This window comes from Haliotis rubra, unplaced genomic scaffold (assembly GCF_003918875.1).
Source record: "Haliotis rubra isolate DU_JTF1 unplaced genomic scaffold, ASM391887v1 Scf816, whole genome shotgun sequence".
In the NCBI taxonomy this organism is placed as follows: Eukaryota; Metazoa; Mollusca; class Gastropoda; order Lepetellida; family Haliotidae; genus Haliotis; species Haliotis rubra.
The window spans coordinates 9354-30580 of NW_025767542.1; the positions used below are offsets into that span (position 1 = coordinate 9354).

Below are 21227 nucleotides of genomic sequence, written 5' to 3' on the forward strand. Positions count from 1 at the left end.
TTGTAAAAAGGCAACTAACCGGATCAGGTGGTTAGGCTCGCTGACTTGGTTGACACATGTCATCGTATCCCAATTGCGTAGATCGATGCCATGCTACTGGTCACTGGATTGTCTAGACCATACTTGATTATTTACAGACCGACCGATATTGCTGAGTGCGGCGTTAAACAACCAACCAACCAGCCAACCAACAATAAATTGGTTTCTCACCCCAAATCTTTGTTTCTGGAACGCTCCTTAAGACCAATAAATACAACAAACATACAAACAACAAAAAGGATTTATCGTGATCCCTTGTAATACGACCCACTTATTGTATCCAAGATTCTAAGATTGTTAGTTCACGAAGATGAAGAATACCTATTAAAATTTGACTGTTGACTGCTCATATTACAGAATAATTCCCAACAAGCTGTTATTAATATCTGATGGAGAAGAATGGTTCCCTGTTTCCTGTGATTGCTGCTTCGTGGCGCGATATAGTATCTATGTATTGTAAATACATATATGGTAAGACCAATAACTTCAACAAGTTTACAATTAGCAAAGTAAAGGATTTATTGTGTTCCCTTAGTGTCCCTTGTTCCCTGTGGTTGTTAGCTCGTGGGGAAGTTTTACGATGACTGCTATTTCGTTGGACAAGCTTGGCTCCTGTGACCATGCTTCTATTCCCGTGAAAACAAAGTTGATCTGCGAGATGTTCCGATACCAATTCCGGATACAACACATTTACCATCGTCCTATTCCTTCAAGATAAAATACTCATGACAAGCCAGGATGTTACAACAAACAAAATACTCATGACAAGCCAGGATGTTACAACAAACAAACAAATACTCATGACAAGCCAGGATGTTACAACAAACAAACAAATACTCATGACAAGCCAGGATGTTACAACAAACAAACAAATACTCATGACAAGCCAGGATGTTACAACAAACAAACAAATACTCATGACAAGCCAGGATGTTACAACAAACAAACAAAGCTGCTGAAGGAAGCACTGTCACTATAGAAAATTAATATTAAATTATTTAATTATATTAATTTTAAGATAAGAGCAACTAGGTGATGTACCCCCGGGCGTGTTTTTAAAACCCACATGTCATACTAGTGCCTTGTTATGTACACTTGAATATGATGACACTGACAAGAAAGTTTTGAGCAGTTGGATATCATAATATCAAATTGTGTAAGTTAAACATCATGATCCCGACAAATTACCATAATAACACTCAAATATTTCGCACAGTTAAATTTGATGACAAAGACAGTTACCACGACACCACCACATTGAGAAACTGTACAAACTGTACAGATCATAACCCAGACAATTGCCGTACAGTGAGATGCCACGACCTTGACATTATTGGACACTGTTTTGCTGAAAGGCCATGTGCAGTTGATTATTATATTACTGCAGGTTTACATGTTATATCAATGGATTTATAATACCACGTGACAATGTTATATCCACCGACACAAGGTGTAACGTATCTATGTATACTTAATGCAAGGTGGTAATGATGTAACCACAGACACAATGCAAAGTGGTAATGTTATATGCACTAATACACGATGCAAAAAGTGACGATGTTTTATCAACATGACAATGTTATATGCACTAATACACGATGCAAACATGACAATGTTATAACCACAGATACATGATGAAGCATAAAAATGTTACATCCAAAGATACACGATGCAACATGGCACCGTTATATCCACATGTACACGATGCGGCATGACAATGTTATATGCACTAATACACGATGCAGCCATCACAATGTTATAACCACAGATACATGATGCAGCATATAAAAAAATATTATATCCAAAGCTACACAATGCAGCATGACAATGGTACATCTACAGATACATCAGGCAGCGTATCTACTGACACAATACAACATGACAATGATACATCCACAGATACATCAGGCAGCGTATCTACTGGCACAATACAACATGACAATGATACATCCACAGATACATCAGGCAGCGTATCTACTGGCACAATACAACATGACATCAGGCAGCGTATCTACTGGCACAATACAACATGACAATGATACATCCACAGATACATCAGGCAGCGTATCTACTGACACAATACAACATGACAATGATACATCCACAGATACATCAGGCAGCGTATCTACTGACACAATACAACATGACAATGATACATCCACAGATACATCAGGCAGCGTATCTACTGGCACAATACAACATGACAATGATACATCCACAGATACATCAGGCAGCGTATCTACTGACACAATACAACATGACAATGATACATCCACAGATACATCAGGCAGCGTATCTACTGACACAATACAACATGACAATGATACATCCACAGATACATCAGGCAGCGTATCTACTGGCACAATACAACATGACAATGATACATCCACAGATACATCAGGCAGCGTATCTACTGACACAATACAACATGGCAATGATACATCCACAGATACATCAGGCAGCGTAATATCTGACACAATACAACATGACATGATACATCCACAGATACATCAGGCAGCGTATCTACTGACACAATACAACATGACAATGATACATCCACAGATACATCAGGCAGCGTATCTACTGGCACAATACAACATGACAATGATACATCCACAGATACATCAGGCAGCGTATCTACTGACACAATACAACATGACAATGATACATCCACAGATACATCAGGCAGCGTATCTACTGGCACAATACAACATGACAATGATACATCCACAGATACATCAGGCAGCGTATCTACTGACACAATACAACATGACAATGTTATATCCCCTGATACATGAATACTCCTGACAATTGTGTATCCAATGATACTCAATGCAAAGAAGGGGTGTGTGTGTGTGTGTGTGTGTGTGTGTGTGTGTGTGTGTGTGTGTGTGTGTGTGTGTGTGTGTGTGTGTGTGTGTGTGTGTGTGTGTGTGTGTTTGTGTGTGTGTGTGTGTGTGTGTTTACCCTAATGGTTAAAGCGTCACGCTGAAGACCCGGGTTCGATTCCCCACATGGGTACAATGTGTAAAGCCCATTCCTGGTGTCCCCGCCGTGATATTGCTGGAATATTGCTAAAAGCGGCGTAAAACCAAACTCACTCATGTGAGTGTAATGTTATAACCACTGATAAAAAAGCAACGGCAAAACTGTTGATAAGTATAAGGTACATGTTGTTTGCCCAGATACAAAATGCAACGTGGTAATGTCGATAAGTTCAAGAAGTGAGTGAGTATTGTTTAACGCCGCTTCTAGCAATATTCCAGCAATATCACGGCGGGGACGCCAGGAATGGGCTTCACAAATTGTACCCATGTGGGAAATCGAACCCGGGTCTTCAGCGTGACGCTTTAACCATTAGGCTACCTATCTACCTAACTCTTTATATCCACTGATACACCTGCGTAGATGAACCGTCACCAACGGCATTCGGGCAGGCAGTGGCGCATTCGTTGATGGTCACTGGCGTCAGGAAGTTGGCTTCGGTGGCATTCCCAATGTAACATTCACCGTAGAATTGTATCCCGAAAAACTCCCTGTTCGTTGAGGCAGATGCACTGGCACAGGCATCTATTGTCTTTTTAAGATTAGGCCAGACAATGGAGCTTCGTAGGTTGACATGGAGTTCAGGCAGAACCTTTCCGGGTGTTGACTTGAAGCAGCCGTACGATCGGTACCACCTCCCTGTAACCTCTAAGTACAGAAAACAAAATTGATTAACCTGCTGTGCATGTTGTTTTGTAATTCCTACTGTTCGGAAGGTTCAAACTGTAAATAGTTCTACAACTATCAAACGTAATTTAGGAAAAGGTCTTACCAGCAATCCCGCAACTTCCTATCAATGAAAGACACAGTTGAGAGTGTCCCTCTAAGGATGTTCCTGCCTATGGTTAGTTGCTACACACCAGTGTATCTGTATTCTATGTCTTTAGAAGGGTAGCATGATTATCCCTTTCTTTGATCGGGTTGTACATAGTTCACAGTACCCCTTAGCCCTACATGTTGTTGGGTAGCAGATCGGGTACAGTGCACCTGTGTTTGGGTTGCACATCGTTCATGGTCTACCTTCTTGTAGTTAGGTAGCATATCGTCTACAGTGTACCTACTTGTGGTTGGGTAGCATATCGTCCACAGTGTACCTACTTGTAGTTAGGTAGCATATCGTCTACAGTGTACCTACTTGTAGTTGGGTAGGTCCACAGTATACCTACTTGTGGTTCGGTAACACATATCCACAGTGTACCTACTTGTGGTTGGGTAGGTCCACATTGTACCTACTTGTGGTTGGGTAAGTCCACAGTATACGTACTTGTGGTTGGGTAGGTCCACATGGTCCACTTGTGATTGGGTAGGTCCACATTGTACCTACTTGTGGTTGGGTAGGTCCACATTGTACCTACTTGTGTTTGGGTAGGTCCACAGTGTACCTACTTGTGGTTGGGTAGGTCCACTTTGTACCTACTTGTGGTTGGGTAGGTCCACAGTGTACCTACTTGTGGTTGGGTAGGTCCACAGTGTACCTACTTGTGGTTGGGTAGTAAATATCCACAGTGTACCTATCTCTCGTTGGCAGCACATCGTCCACAGTGTACCTACTTGTGGTTGGGCAGCACATCGTCCACAGCGTACCTACTTCTTGTGTGGTAACATATCGTCCATCCGTTGCCTTTTAGCAACGTCATGCAGGGTACAGCAGTGTAAATATGTAAGGAATGGTACTAGAGTATGCTGTGTATCCATCACATGTTATCACACGAGTATGTTATTTTGGGATGATAAATATCTTGTTTTGGGGAATTAAGTCCTGTTATCACAGATTATACCTTCTTTGTCATGTAAAGCCTTTTTAGACTGTTTTATAAAAAACATATAAAAAGAGTAATTATTTTTAAGGTAATCTTTAATGAGCAAAAATAACTTTGTCGGACATCATCTTCGGGGCAATCCATAGGTCCACCAGTTAGATAATTGCCCTTTATCAACGGGAAGACTCTCTTGCCTATAAGACTTTACACCATTGTAACTACTATTTGTCTCCGCCATATAGTTGGAATATTGGCAGCTTTAAGCCACAAAACAAAACTATTTTCTGTTTTTGAGTTTCTGCTTTTTAAAAAAGATTATTATCGAATTATTTTAGAAACATAACTTGCTTTAGCTTGATCTTTTAATCTATTCAGTACGCTGAAGATTCTGTCATTTAATTGTGCACAATTAATTCGTTTGTATGTCAAGTACTTTCCTGTGGTGCCATAAACCTACTTGTAGTTGTGTTCCTAAACATTGTTTTGATGTGTTGGGGCAAATAGACGTTCTTTCTGGTTCAAGAGGTCCTTAAGCCACACTTCTACCAACGCCACTGAATCACGCTCGTGTAGAGTAATGCCAACACTTATAAAACGCCCTGGCGCCATGGACATTTCGGTATCTGAAACTCTTAGGTTGATACTGATAATCATTGCCTCAGTAATTTATCCAGATCGTGGATATGAAGGATTGAAGCCATGGCTGACTTAGAGTGTCATGAACGTCTGGCCTTTCCCATCTGCAGATTCATGCAGGGGACCTCCAACCTACCAATTACGTGCTAATACAGTTTACCATGATGAGAGAAGAAAGGATAGCAAGCTCTGTAGTGTATCCACTTGAGGAAGACTATCATGTTCCACGTGCTACCTGTCTGAGATAGGTAAGCGGGTATACAGTCTATCTACATGAGATAAGATAGCATGCCTTACAGTGTAATTAAAGCGGCAGAGCACCATGGCCTACAGTTTACTTACCTCAGATGTCAAAGCTTGTTCTTCTGGGTATCATGCGTCTAGAGTTAACCTACCTGAGATTGGGCACAATGCATCTGGAGTATATCTGCCTGAGATAGGGTACCATGCGTCTACAGTTAACCTACCTGAGATTGGGCACAATACATCTGCAGTATATCTGCCTGAGATAGGGAACCATGCGTCTAGAGTTAACCTACCTGAGATTGGGCACAATGCATCTGGAGTATATCTGCCTGAGATAGGGTACCATGCGTCTACAGTTAACCTACCTGAGATTGGGCACAATGCATCTGGAGTATATCTGCCTGAGATAGGGTACCATGCGTCTACAGTTAACCTACCTGAGATTGGGCACAATGCATCTGGAGTATATCTGCCTGAGATAGGGAACCATGCGTCTAGAGTTAACCTACCTGAGATTGGGCACAATGCATCTGCAGTATATCTGCCTGAGATAGGGAACCATGCGTCTAGAGTTAACCTACCTGAGATTTGGCACAATACATCTGCAGTATATCTGCCTGAGATAGGGAACCATGCGTCTAGAGTTAACCTACCTGAGATTTGGCACAATACATCTGCAGTATATCTGCCTGAGATAGGGAACCATGCGTCTAGAGTTAACCTACCTGAGATTGGGCACAATGCATCTGCAGTATATCTACCTGAGATAGGGAACCATGCGTCTAGAGTTAACCTACCTGAGATTGGGCACAATGCATCTGCAGTATATCTGCCTGAGATAGGGAACCATGCGTCTACAGTTAACCTACCTGAGATTGGGCACAATGCATCTGCAGTATATCTGCCTGAGATAGGGAACCATGCGTCTAGAGTTAACCTACCTGAGATTGGGCACATTATGGCATGTTTGCAGTGATAACGTACCGATGAATTTCACTTTAAACAGAAAAATAAATCAAATAAAGTGATATTAAGATTAAGATTTAAATCGCTATTATTAGTGCGTATTACAAGGGTGTAAGCGCAGTACTTGGAACAGTGACACAAAAGCACCTGCGGTGCGTGATGAGCGTTAACTTAGCCCAACCCTACTTGTCCTCGGTGTTTCATTTAATGTGCATACACCCTTGTTATACAGACCAATGATAGCGATTTGAAACTACGATGTTTGTTTAACAACTTTTATCTTAAGTTGAATAAAATTCTGAGATTTAAACATTCAATTGGCAAGGTCAATTTATGAGGATTCGCAATCTTAATTTCACTTTATTTGATTTACTTTTTTATTTAAAGTGAAATGCATCGGTATGTTTTTACTGCAAACAGACTATACCTGATATAGGATACCATGCGTCTGGTGTTAACCTACCTGAGATTGGGCACGATGCATCTGGAGTATATCTACCTGAGATAGGGTACCATGAGTCTAGAGTTTACCTGCCTGAGACAGGGTACCATGCGTATGAAGTTTACCTGCCTGAGATAGGTTACCATGAGTATGGAATTTACCTGCCTGAGATAGAGTAACATGCGTATGGAGGTACCTTACCTGTGTTAGGGTACCATACATTTACAGTGTACCTAACTGTGTTAGGGTACCATACATCTACAGTGTACCTACCTGAAATAGGGTAGCATACTCCACAGCCTGTTTCGATGCTGCATGTATTACAGTATGGTTGTAGTGACGAGGAAATCTCACAAGTCTCGTTATAACCACACGAGACATCCTTGCACTGCTGTCGCACTGACTGAAATGAACAACACAGTTACCTAAATTGATTGTGTTGCAGCACCAGAGACACCTGACACCATACCACATACACCACCAGTGCTAAAACTATAATATATTAACTCATAGGGTAACTAGACATTATATACATTTGCCTTTGAGATGCCGTTATTGTACAGATATTAAGGTTCATGGGTGTCTCAGTCAGAAATAGATGCATTTATTGTTCACCTGCGTAGTGTATAGCTTGGGAATCGAACCACGTCCTTTGGTATAACGAGAGAAAGGTGTAACCACTTAGCTGTTCCCCGTCATTTATATTCTCAGAACATCTAGAATAAATTACCTTGCAATAGTATACATGAGACAGTAATGATACCGTGCTGCACTGTCATACGTGCAGTATAACCTCGTGTGTTGTACCTTTTGTTATATGATGAGGAAATATACCTGCTGTGTTTTCAATTAAGAGGTAGTTTAATGGATTTATAATAGCTATAGATTTAATCAAACTTCAAGTTACTGTAAATCTGTAACAATACCTCCAATTTCAAAACACCGTAGGTTTATCTCCATTCTTCCATGACAATTCAGCTGGAACTCTTTGGATACACGTCAATACGCCAATACTGTTGCCTCGCATTCCAACCTCAAGTGGTATCGCCCCTAATAAAGGGTTGACAGGTTGTACATAAAAGTGAGTGAGTGCGTGAGTGAGTTTAGTTTTACGCTGCTTTAAGCATTATTCAAGCACTATCGCGGCAGATGACACCAGAAATGGGCTTCACACATGTATATATGTATATTTATATGTATATACACACATCTAGATAGATAGCTTTAGTACCTGGCATGCTGTATTTCCTGGTGTGCTGTATTACCTGGTGTGACATATTACATATGCACCTGCATGCTGTATTACCTGGTGAGCTGTATTACCTGGTGTGACATAGTATATATGCACCTTGCATGCAGTATCTACTGGCGTGCTGTATTACCTGACGTGATGTATTACCTGGTGTGACATATCACATATGCGCCTGCATGCTGTATTACCTGGTGAGCTGTATTACCTGGTGTGACATAGTACATATGCACCTGGCATGCTGTATTACCTGGTGTGACATATTATATATGTACCTGGCATGCTGTATTACCTGACGTGCTGTATTACCTGGTGTGACATATTACACATGTACCTGGCATGCTGATTTACTTGACGTGCTGTATTACCTGGCGTGCTGTATTACCTGGTGTGACATATTACATATGCACCTGCATGCTGTATTACCTGGTGAGCTGTATTACCTGGTGTGACATATTACACATGTACCTGGCGTGCTGTATTACCTGGTGTGACATATTACACATGTACCTGGCGTGCTGTATTACCTGGTGTGACATATTACACATGTACCTGGCGTGCTGTATTACCTGGTGTGACATATTACACATGTACCTGGCATGCTGTATTACCTGACGTGCTGTATTACCAAGCGTGCTGTATTACCTGGTGTGACATATTACACATGTACCTGGCATGCTGTATTACCTGACGTGCTTTATTACCTGGCGTGCTGTATTACCTGGTGTGACATATCACACATGTACCTGGCGTGCTGTATTACCTGGTGTGACATATTACACATGTACCTGGCGTGCTGTATTACCTGGTGTGACATATTACACATGTACCTGGCGTGCTGTATTACCTGGTGTGACATATTACACATGTACCTGGCATGCTGTTTTACCTGGTGTGCTATATTACCTTGTGTGACATATTACACATGTACCTGGCATGCCGTATTACCTGCAGTGCTGTATTACCTGCGATGCAGTATTACCTTTAGTGTTGCATTACGATGTAGAACCTGCCGTGCAGTATTACCTAGGGTGCAGTGTTACCTGGCGTGCTGTATTACCTCGTGTGCAGTATTACCTGGTGTGCAGTACTACCTGAGGTGCAGCTTTACCTGACGTGCTGCATTACCTGGTGTGCGTATACATTACATTTCGTGTTATGTTATGTGTTACCTGAGGGAACCCTTCAATGTCATAATACACCCACGAAGTCTCAACGGTGATTGTGCCCGTCTCGGCATAGTTGGCCTGGTTGAGCTCACACGTCCCGAATCCGAGAAGGAAGTTGAAGGATTTGCAGCGTCCCCTGTTTGCGCAAGCCCGGGCACATGACATAAGACCTGTCATTTGTATGGACAAAAAGGTGTGGTGGGTGAGGCGCTTATTGTTCTGGAGTGGAAGGTTGCCCAAGTTAGTGCATCTCCTATAAGATGACGCGGTGACGGTAACAGCCAATAAAAGCAGTAGAAGTATCTCAGATGCCATAATGTACAATCTGAAATTTGTCAAAAAGAGACATACTTTGAACAGACAACTAGAACATCGATAATTATGATCTCTTTAGTTCATGTGAGTTTATTACATAAAGTTAACCAACATTCCAATCACTTAGTCACCCCTTTCAGCTCAGTAGAAAACCTGCCATTCCAATATCTGTTACAAACATAAGAAATGCGGCCTTTGATGATGTTACAGTTGGAAACAGTAAATAACAATTGCATTGATACACAGACCATACACCGATATCGTCCCTGGCTGATATTATTACCCCTTCCGTTTTTTATAATACATGAACCTACAATGAAACCGTAACGTTAGAAACTATATAATGCCTAGCCTTGCTCCAAGGCTGTACTGAATGCTGAGCCCATGGGTTATAGTAATTCTATCCTTCGAAGAGGCAAGTCCAGATAAGCGGACAGTAAGGACCCCATTCTCATATTACTTTTTAGAAATTATCATTTAAACTATTAATCTTTATCTTAGAGACTTGTGCAAGTCTATATAATGCCGTATTTGCTGTTTTATTACTTGCATCTTGGAAGAGAAAATGAGTAATCGTGTGGTATTGATCCACAAGGCATGCTCTCTATCCGTCTTGTTACGCTTTCCAAGCCAAAGACTACTGCATAATAAACGTTAATGGCGATTGGTGGAGGCCAGATTCTTCAGTCCTCTCATAACCTCAGTCGACCTTCCATAAACAATGATGCAATAAATGATACGTCAAATATGAAGAAGAATCACGATGACGCGACATACAGTGTAGCATGTGACGAGCTCTTTAGCTGTATACTACAGATCATTAGATTTTACTTTACAATTAGAAATATACATATGGGAATTAAACACACGTATTTTCTCAGACTGAGTAACTTTAATGAACTGGTACATAAAATGTGTCAAAACTGTCCACACCACATTGATTTTTAAGTGACAAGAAAGGTTTGAGGAGAAACATGGTCAAGATTACCATGACATAATCTGGAAGATTGTACAGATTTGGAAAATGAATCTCATTTCATGCAAAAAAACATTATATTTTAGTTTTCTTGCACAAATTTAACAGTCAGTATCTTGCATACATCGTGTTTGCGGAATTGAAGAATAATGTCTTACATGTCCAAAAACAGACTTCCCATAAGTGTCTTGTGTAACCTCCTTGAATCTACCGTAGGATCTACGGAATCATGTTCCATTCACCATCCAAAGCCGCAGTCATTTCATTAATCTGGACTCATGGCAACAATCTGTTCTTAGAACTGGGTGACAGCAGCCAGGCATTGTCATCCATAACGATGGGTCTTGTGGATAGAGGATGGTTATCAAAATGTGGACAACAGCCGCCTCATGGATCTCCTGTTGATACCGAGGTCCATTAAAGTTACTTCGAATGGTAATGAGGTCCAGCTTGCAACTCAAGAAATGCATCCCCATACCATGATTGACCCTGCCTAAAGGAAACCGTGTCCTGGATATTGCGGGGAACTTTAGCTGTGTTCCTCTGTCTCCAGACACGTGCACGACCATTCACCTAACGACCATCCACCCAAAGTGAACCCTCCGCACCATGATGCAATGTTCCAACGAGCACGTTGATTACACCAGGGCAGTTGTGCTGCTTTGTGAGCTGGAGAGTTTTTGTACGCTTGATGGGTCTTCTTCCCTGTGTCATGTTGCCATCAGCCTATTCCTAGTTGCCCTGCAGGAAATGGCTCTCCCAGGTAACCACTGTTGAATTAACAATGTGCTTGAGTCGCATGAACGGCGCCTGAATAGTCCCAACAATGCCCTATCGTCTCTTATGGTTGCTTTACGGGTCTGCCAGGTCTTCAAGATCTTCAACATCATTGGTAGCCCTGTGTTTGTCCAGAAGTCAACTGATAGAAGGATTGCGTCCAACGTGACGTCCAACTTGTCTGACGGACAGCATGCACTTCTCATGCCCAAATATTTGCCACCTTGTAGCCTCTGACAATCTACGACGTGCCATGACAATGATGGTACTGAATATTTAATCCAAATTGAAAGGAGAGAGTGTGACATATTATCAATAACATTTTGATTTTAACAATGTTGGGGGTTAATATTCACATGCATTTCATTGTTGCCCGTACACTGAATATCTCCACAAAATATCATGCTATACAGCAAGATTTAACATGTTAATAAATCATTCAGAAACATGCTCTGTTTTCTTAATTCACAGAGTTATAGGTATATGAATTAGGAGTTACTTAATTAATTATCATTTTATATTTGGTCAGGGAAAATTAATTCGATATTAACCGTAAAGGCTCACAGCCGAATAAATGGTGGAATTTATCTGCAATACTTGGCGAGTTTCAGAGTTTACATAAATGTCACTAGTGTAACCGAACATCCAACTGGACATCATCTGCTCCGGCAGACAGCCGGCCGCGAGGTGTTGCCTTGCCTCATGCCTCACCACTGTCAACAATTGCGTTCAAGCAGGTAGGGACGACATTCCTCTGAAAACGTTATGTTTAGTACTTGCATTCTGTGACATTTCATTCTCTGAATATTAATTGCAAAACATACTTTTAAATGCAGTTATGGCTTCCAACCGTTTAGACCCCTCCTCTTGTGAGACTAAGGTATGATAACAGAGCAATCTCACTTATTAAACGCAATTGTTATTTTTGAGACATGATGCAGAGCGGGATAACTGATAATAGTACTGGACAAATGCATATATTGTTTCATGGCTTCACACATTGTAGAGAAAAGTCCGATGGGATGCATCTTTGACAATCTATTAAAAACAGGCAACGAACCAGCAGTATATAAAACACTCAGGAGATTTGCCATTTAAGTTTCAAAGTGTCATACGCAATGCCGTGTTTGAGGTCTTTTGAAAGAGAAATAACCGTTGGTACCGAGAACCGAGCGATGAAATGTTCGGAAGTTTGAATGTTTACAAAGGCATCACTGAGCTGTAAATTCTAATTGTAATGAATTGTTTTCATTTGACTAGTTTATTCAACTGAAACACTGAAAGTGCATAAAAAAGGGCCCCATGGTCACATGGGAGTTTCAGATATTTTGTTAGAAAAAGTAGGACTCGATTAGCTTCCTGCCTTTCAACATGCTGGAAATGGGATCACACAAACATTGGGAAATTGTTATAATTCTATTGTCGTTTTACATATTTATGTTTTCGAAAGCACGTATATGTACTGTCTTCCATTTCATCTTTCAAAGTAACTATATAGCATTGTACAAGCGAGCCATGGTATTCCTTATTCGTGATACATGGAAACAGCGCTTCCTTTGTAAATTCAATTCTTCTATTGTATTACTGGCATTGACATTAACTGCATTGCGGCTTTGAGCAATATTTCAGCAATAACACGGCAGTGGACACCACAAATGGGCTTCACACATTGTACCCATGTGGGGAATCGAACCGGGTCTTCGGCGTGACGAGCGAAAGCTCAATGGAGCTGGATAGAAGTCCCACTTTCAGCGCCATTTCCATAAACCAATGTATAAATAGCAGTCCCACACACCTTCTGGATCCGCGCCTGCAGGTCATGGACTGAAGATAGGCACATATAGCAAAACACAATACTGCTGAAACAACACCGTTTACTATTTACTGTATTCACACTTTCACCCACCCATTGCAACTTAAGTCCACGTTTATATATGTGAACTTCTATTTCTAATGAAATATGGCTTTAATACAACGTTTCCATTTTAAATTCCCGTATTGGGACGAAACAGCACCACATGTTGCCTTCTGGCAATTATAACACTAAACTAACTGAAAACCATACGCAAATCACATGTAACGTTCATTGCGCACGAAATTCAATAGTTTCAAGTATATTTCGAAGGACTTTGAGTGCGTATTGTGCTGTGTTTGCTTAAACTGTTCTGTCCAGAGCATGTACCACCTCCATGAAAATAGTTATAGTAAAAAGTAATGTAATTACATGCACTATTTTGTAATAAATAATGTATACAAGTCATACTGGTGTGAGATTTAAACAAAACTATAGAAATATATTTGTATTTAAATAAAAACAATAGAGGTATATTTGTATTTAACAAAACAATAGAGATATACATGTATTTGTATTTAACCAAACAATAGAGATACATTTGTCTTTAACAAAACAAAGAAAATGAAACTGCTGTGATAATATAATTTTGCACATATTTTGAAAAGATATATGCTATGAACATCAGACACCACAGGTAATCGTCTGGATCAAGTTCCAATGGCATCAGTAATTAACATTATAAGATATTTTCACATTGATACAGGCAGGTGGACAAAGTGACTAGTAAACAATCTGCTCGGAAAGAACCACAGGAATGTGTCAAACGAGGATGAAGTATAGTTGCTCTTCTGCCCCAAATAAGAAGTATTTCTGGCTTTAACACTACAGTTACAAAATAAAAATGGTTAAGACGTCTGCACTAACAAAGAAGATATTCCATAATTTGAGCGTGTCTGGTTTAAAGCATTGCTGGTAAGTAACAGAACTAACACTGTTTCTGTTTTTAAGATTATGATGACAGTTGATGGCTACTCTTGGGAATTAATTTGCATGCAAGAAAGCTGGACATACGTCGTTGAAAATCTTACTTTACAATGCGACACGGATTTTAGTTTCACGTCTGATTGATAGTGTTTCCATGGTTGTTTCGTGATGTGAACTTGATCGAGATGCGAAGACCAGCAACTATTCTAGTAGTGTCGAGTTTATCCGAGTTGACATGTGTGTTGTTCAATTGATATATGAGTTGGACATGTGCAATGGTCATTATTCCGAAATGAATATACCATTATATGTTCAGTTATCCCAGATTTTAGAAATGCAATGTAAATATGATCATATTCTTCGGGTATATTTAATTTTAATTTAGTCTTGTGGTTATCACGGATAATGATCGAAGAAATTCGTACAAGGTAATCAAGTGAACTATACAGATTAGAAACAACTCAACCCATTGTCAACTTAAACATACGTATATGTGCACGCACAATACCTTGTGTGTGGTAGCAACAGCTGGAGAAGATGGTAACCTCCCAAAAATGCTTATAACAACAAAGTTCATGGTCCAGTGCACTGCTAATCTCGTGCCTGTTACCCATTTCATACAATCAATGGACCAGCCCGAACACTTAGAAATTGAGAGAATGATTTTAATGAGCAATAACCAAACTAAGAGTTTGAGAGAATGGTTTTAATGGATGATAACAAAAATATTTAAACCAAAGCTCAATAATATTGAACTTGAGGTTTAATTAACTTCATTAAATATAATAATGTCATAACATATTAAATGTTTTTTATGTTTTATTTTCCTACATAGTATCTGTGAACCTCAAGCAAATTGGTTTTGCTATGCTCCAGCCTCACGATCCCATTTTGTTTGACTTTGTATCTTGGTACCCCCCAAAACCCCGCAAAATCTGCAATAAATGCATCACAAACGTCGGGAAACAAAATATGCAAGAAACATTTTGTGTGTTTGTGATAGTCCGTTTGGGAGACAACCTCTGGAGATACATAACAGCAATCAACATAAATCATTTTCACTTTTCGTTGAAATGTTCATAAAGTCACTCGAGCTGTGTTGTGCGAAATGAAGTGAATATCAGAGGGAAATATTCAATGGTAAACAAATACTTCATGCATAACTCGATTGTCATGATTCGTGAGTCAACATAAAGGTTTATCTCGAATAAGTGTTTCAGAAGTTTTAAAGGTGAGTAACACTTGGGTTTTATAGCAATTTGTATGACATATCTTATGCCATGCCGAAACATTACGGCAAACATATATTGTGTAAACAATCAATATAGCAATAACACCACAACCAAACCAAAACTGTGGTATAAAGTAGAGACATACAAAACAAAGACAATGTTATGCTATTACAGACATCTATCTCATCCAATTACAATAAAAAGTACTTTTGTTTTAAATTCTAGCGAGATTTTGAGGGTTTGAAATTAATGCCAGAGGATTGTAAACCACTTACGTACATCGTCTTCATGTGACATATGAAAAAGAAGGAGATAGTCCAATGGATAAGTTCTTAATGAAAATGAATGCGACGTCCGGGGTAGATACTAGCACAGTGACATTACTTGCTTGCTTGATGTGATGCACACATATGAAGGCACGCTGTCATTAGTAGTCCATATCTTATTCATGCAGAATGTCGTGTTTCTATAAGGTATTATGTTCATATGTACTATATGTATAGCTTCTTCATGCAAAAGGTCGTGGTTCTAAAAGGTATTATGTTCATATATACAATATGTATATGCTCCCTATTTTAAAACATTTAGACACTTCTCTATATATAATGTGATTAAGAGTACCTGGTGAAACTCAGGTATGGTGTTCAGCATTAACTTTGAAGTTCTGTGTTTGTGCCCCAGATGCTGGACCGATGAAAACTATCGGAAGTGTGATGTGTGTAACGAAACAACTGCACCTATGTAAAACCAGCAATTCCAGCATTATTAACTTGACATTTGTAGAAAACACAATGAAGGAAAATTAGTCAAGTACGCTTCTATATGAGTAATGCACTGCAGTTAGAAAGCGAATCAAAATCCACATATATTTGTAAAAAGAACATTTGAATATACCATTATGTTTGAACGAATACAATACGCTATTGGATGGGCATATTGACGTCATCGTGAAATAGATAGTATTCATGTGAACAATTCTGCTTTGTTTGTAGTGTCCCTGGGTGAATTGAAGACTGTGTTTTTTGCTCTTCCCATTGTACATTTATGTCCATAGAATATGTAATAATACAATTTCTATGATTATAAAATATAAATTTGAAAATATATCACTCCATCACGAATTCACATGCATACATTGGATGTTGACTCAGGAAATGTTAACCAAAGTACGATATTGTTTGGAGGAGACTAACCATGTCCGCCTTTAGATGGCATCAGATGTTACCGTGGATATGTACCCTGGTTGAACTTCGGTGAAATCAACCAATTGGTCTTCATACAAAGTTCCGAGAAACTGATGTTTGTAGCTCCTCTGCAAGTCATGTACGTTATTGTCTGATAACGCCCCTAATTGACCACAAAGCAAGTATCGTTCAAATATGTATTCAGTTGTGTGTCCCATACATAAACGTCCAGATGTAAATGTCGGAAAAATAAACTGCGTCAAGAAATTTCTTCTTTTTTTAACTTGAATTAAATCTCATTCACAGAATCAGAATTTTCATAATAATTTCATATAAATAAAAAAAAAGTATTGAACATCCCCTACCTTATTTTAATAGAAGAGTATTAGCATCACTAATGTCTTACAGCTGGTTAACAATTTGCGACAAAACAGTGCTTTATTTAAACAGTGATATCAAGATTGGTGGTAATTTCGATGAGGATCGATGTTCTACGATGTTGAACTACTTTACTGAACACTATGTAACCCACTCTTAGGTGCGTTGTTATCGGGATTCGTTGATGGGCTTGTTTTAGATTCCGGACTTATCGATATCTCTGGACTGAATTGAACACGGTCTTTCTACCATACAGCTGATCCTTTAGGGGTAGTGGCTCTATATTTATTAAGAATTAGAAATTAGAAACCGTATGCTCTGAAGTCCTCGCAATGTAAACAACTTTAGATCTTCCCATCAATACAAATCACACAATAGACTGTACGGCATTGATTGAACGTGAACGAGCATTCCATTAATTTCTTGGTCCTGTGTCCGTTTCCGTTTAAGTTGCACCTAGAAGTATCATAAGTCCTAATTCCTGTTATGTGGTGAATGCATAATGACTGTCGATATAAATGAATATGATAGAAATAAATCATGTATTTCAAGGGCCAGGTCAAGGGGATAATTCATGTTGATTACTGCATGGAGACTCGCCTTGGAAACATAGCTTTTCTTCTGTTCTATACAAGTTTATATCCATTCATAGAAACGTTACTTTCTTATCTTTTTCATCTTTTGATCATATCAAAGAAATTATTATCAAATTCAGAGAATGAACCTGGCCTGAAAACAGGCAATAACTAGGCGATAAAACCATTTTTATAATCATAAAAAATCAATTGTACGTTATATCATAGGCATGATCACTAGTGAAAGTACTAGGTGTTATCCAAAAGGTGAAGATATTCTGACCGATCGTTAGTGAGTCACAAAGATATTCATGCCAATTGTTCTCCTACGAAAATACGGTAACATCTGGAACAAATCTACAAACGGACTTGTATCATTATTGTGATAGATGCGTCAAATTTAGAAATGTCCCCTTTATGGAATATTGCCATTCATTGTAGTTGAAATCATCCCTGTACAAGGATGTCACTTTGAATCTTCGTGCTCAGATCTATATGATAGACACTTGTATCGTGTACTTCTTGTACAGGTTGGTATGTCAATCCAATGGAACTAGCTATTTGACCATTATTGAACGATCGACCACACACCTGAAGCTAAAGTGGAACGTCTTGGCCAATCAATTATTTATTTTGCTTCTCCACGAAGAAATTCCGATTCAGAATGCTGATGCATAATAAAACATAGGCAAATGAGCAAGCAGGTAAGGACAATGACGTATAGAAACTGGACATGGGTATTGTCAGGGATAACAATAAATTCAGTCTGCTGGCGGACTTAAATCTATTCTGCACGACTAGAGAGGACAGAAGAAAGTACAAGGCTGATATACAACACAATCCACGGACGAACCGTTCTCAAGGATCTGCTCCGATGTCTTTCCATGTCATGTGCTGTGATCCATACCTTGTTTTCTTCTTACATTCCTCCCCTCCATAGGTGTTTAAGATTACTTACATCTTACTTATAAAATCGAGTCTACACAGAAAATCATCAAAGATTGTTCTCAACAAAAACTGTCCGAAAATGCTTCTTACAACATTTGGGACCATTTATGACTTTCTGCTATCACTTATTTCCAAGTTTCTCGATTGTCTCTAACGGTTGCTTAACGTTCATGTTTGATTTGAGCATGTTTCTTGGAATATAGCCCCCACAGATAACTCATGTGCTGCTCCCCTCTTGAAGAACAACTGCTATAAAGACGATACACGTCCACCAACCATAGCTAAATAAGGTGATACTCCGGTTGTTCTGTTTGGACATGAGTTTGAGCCAATGCCATTTCCGGTAATTCATTTTCTTAATTCTGTTCACTGGTTGCAGCTTTCACCATAGATGATTTTACAGTTTATTTGCAGGAGGGTGATCTACTGGAGAAAAAGTGAGCACGATACCCAAATATTGTTACATCCTTGAAACCCTAAAATTCAGCAGACTTGAAAGTTAACATGACAATCTGTGAGTAAAGTAGGTAGAGGAAGCACGGAAGCCAGATAGAGCACTGTTTCAAGCGCATACATCGCTGTCGCAGAGGATGTTGATCATACAGGAAACATAATCTCGGCAGATCATATGAACATGTCAACAGGTATTCACATCTTGTCTATGACGTAGAATGTGGTGCGATAACGTCACAGGGGCGTGGTACCTAATGAACCTGTCATTGTTACACCAAGCTCCCTGTACACGCTGTACAATGACTGGCGTATTCTCTTACTTGCCTCTGTGTTATGGACTCGTCAGCAATCCGTAGTATTCGTGTCTACATAAGGACAAAACCCTCGCCACGCTGAGGAACCTAGCTCAGATCTGCATACGGTTTAAGTTGAAGCTTGAATGTATGGCCATGAATGTTGCTTAAACCTGTGAAGAGCGTGTCTTTGTATTCATTGAGCAATGCTACCCCTACCCCTTGTAAATCATCCGACAATAGCACACCTACCTACCTACCTACCTATCTATCTATCCCTCGTGGTTTGGTAGAGTGTTTTACCTGAAGTGATGACAATGCATACTATGGAAATGATCTATTCATGCCACAATTTTAGTTTTATACTGGTATTTTAATGTGCCGATTTGCAATAACGTATTGTTATGAGTAATGTGTATCTGTTAAACCAATCAACGCATAACCAGCAACTCAACATTATCTCCAGTAAAGACCATGCCTAACTATATGTTAGAGGCACATTTTTTATAAACTCGGCGTCATTTTCTTATTCATGTAAAGAGGATGGATTAGCATGTTACACGTTTCTCGAAACGATCGATGATGCCACGGCAACCTTTCTTATCAGTATTAGAAAAATTAAATTGAACTAATGCAATATGAAACACTTATCTAAGATGGTATTATAACTATTGGTGAGAGTGTCATTAAGTCAGTAACACAGGGCCTTTTCACAAAGCTAACCATACATATGGATTGCCGTTTACTGAAAAGCGATGTGTTGATAAGGTCAATATTACCGTTGTCAAGTTGCCCCAAGACTTAATATTTTTCTTATTATTCCAAACATACTGGTTATCCGGTTATTACTCCACCAATATGGTGGTGGCCCAACAAAGTTGCTATAGCATGGTATTTTAAATATACAGTCACTAAGAAATAAACAAATATGTATTTTTAAAATTAGAGACCATATGAACATAACTGTTTTCAAAGTTATTATTCAAATTCGCCACTATTCATACAAGTCGACTTTTGATCAAAAGAAGGGAACGTTTGTGCGATACTCATGACTTAAGCTAGAATGAACGCCGGCGTTGACAGGACTTTCTAAATAAACAAGGTCTTGCCTGGGTGATCTATCGCACAATTCTCTCTCCCTATATATAAAATATATTCACAGTTGGTGTTTTGATTTTATTTACTTTCTACACCTGCTCTATGTTTTATTTTCTAGCTACCGGCTAAACTTATCTATGCTTATGAACACACAGAACAGATACCCGTACACATAATGTTTGGATGTCGAGTGCCCTGTGAACACACTGAAGAGAGAGAGTCTTACCTTCTGTCTTGTCACTGGCTCTAAATCTGAAGAGATCAGAAGAGACCCGTACAGTAGTCACAATTTGTACAGTTGAAATGTACAGTTTACTCGGATACACTCGACGGGACGTGAAGTCGCTATGTCACACAAGAGATGTTCCGCGATGCTTTTATCGATTTCTGTGTTATTGTGTTTTGATCAAGCACTCAACTATCGGAACAACTGTAAAATAGGTGGGTTGTTCTAACATTCACATGGACGGAATTACGTGATAGTGAAACAGTTTGTTTTAGACACTGTCATGGATGCATATCCTCGAAAATGTATCCATACACCTTCATGAACTAATTGATTACTTACATACATACATGTATGTGCATTGATAATCATTACAACGTCGTGGTTACTGACAACTACTCATAGACATTAAATGCAATCTGAAGTTAGCTTTTTATCTAA

At 39.3% G+C, this 21227-nt stretch overlaps 1 protein-coding gene and 1 long non-coding RNA gene across 3 annotated transcripts; both read right to left on the reverse strand.

Moving 5' to 3' along the window:
* Positions 1-540: 540 nt before the first annotated feature.
* Positions 541-1595, reverse strand: LOC124261929. The gene is made up of 2 exons (XR_006894468.1): positions 977-1595; positions 541-797 (listed from the first exon to the last, which is right to left on the reverse strand). It is a non-coding gene; the product is annotated as an uncharacterized LOC124261929 (long non-coding RNA).
* Positions 1596-3360: 1765 nt separating this feature from the next.
* On the reverse strand, positions 3361-20891 carry LOC124261930. Of its 2 annotated transcripts, none has more exons than XM_046696298.1 (4): positions 20787-20891; positions 9556-9877; positions 7408-7537; positions 3361-3732 (listed from the first exon to the last, which is right to left on the reverse strand). In XM_046696298.1, exons 2-4 carry the CDS (start codon positions 9865-9867, stop codon positions 3422-3424), a joined length of 753 nt encoding a protein of 250 aa, XP_046552254.1. In that variant the 5' UTR covers positions 9868-9877; positions 20787-20891; the 3' UTR covers positions 3361-3421. The 2 variants fall into 2 exon arrangements, with proteins under 2 accessions (XP_046552254.1, XP_046552255.1); XM_046696299.1 differs by lacking the exon at positions 20787-20891 and adding an exon at positions 16253-16355.
* Positions 20892-21227: the final 336 nt, after the last annotated feature.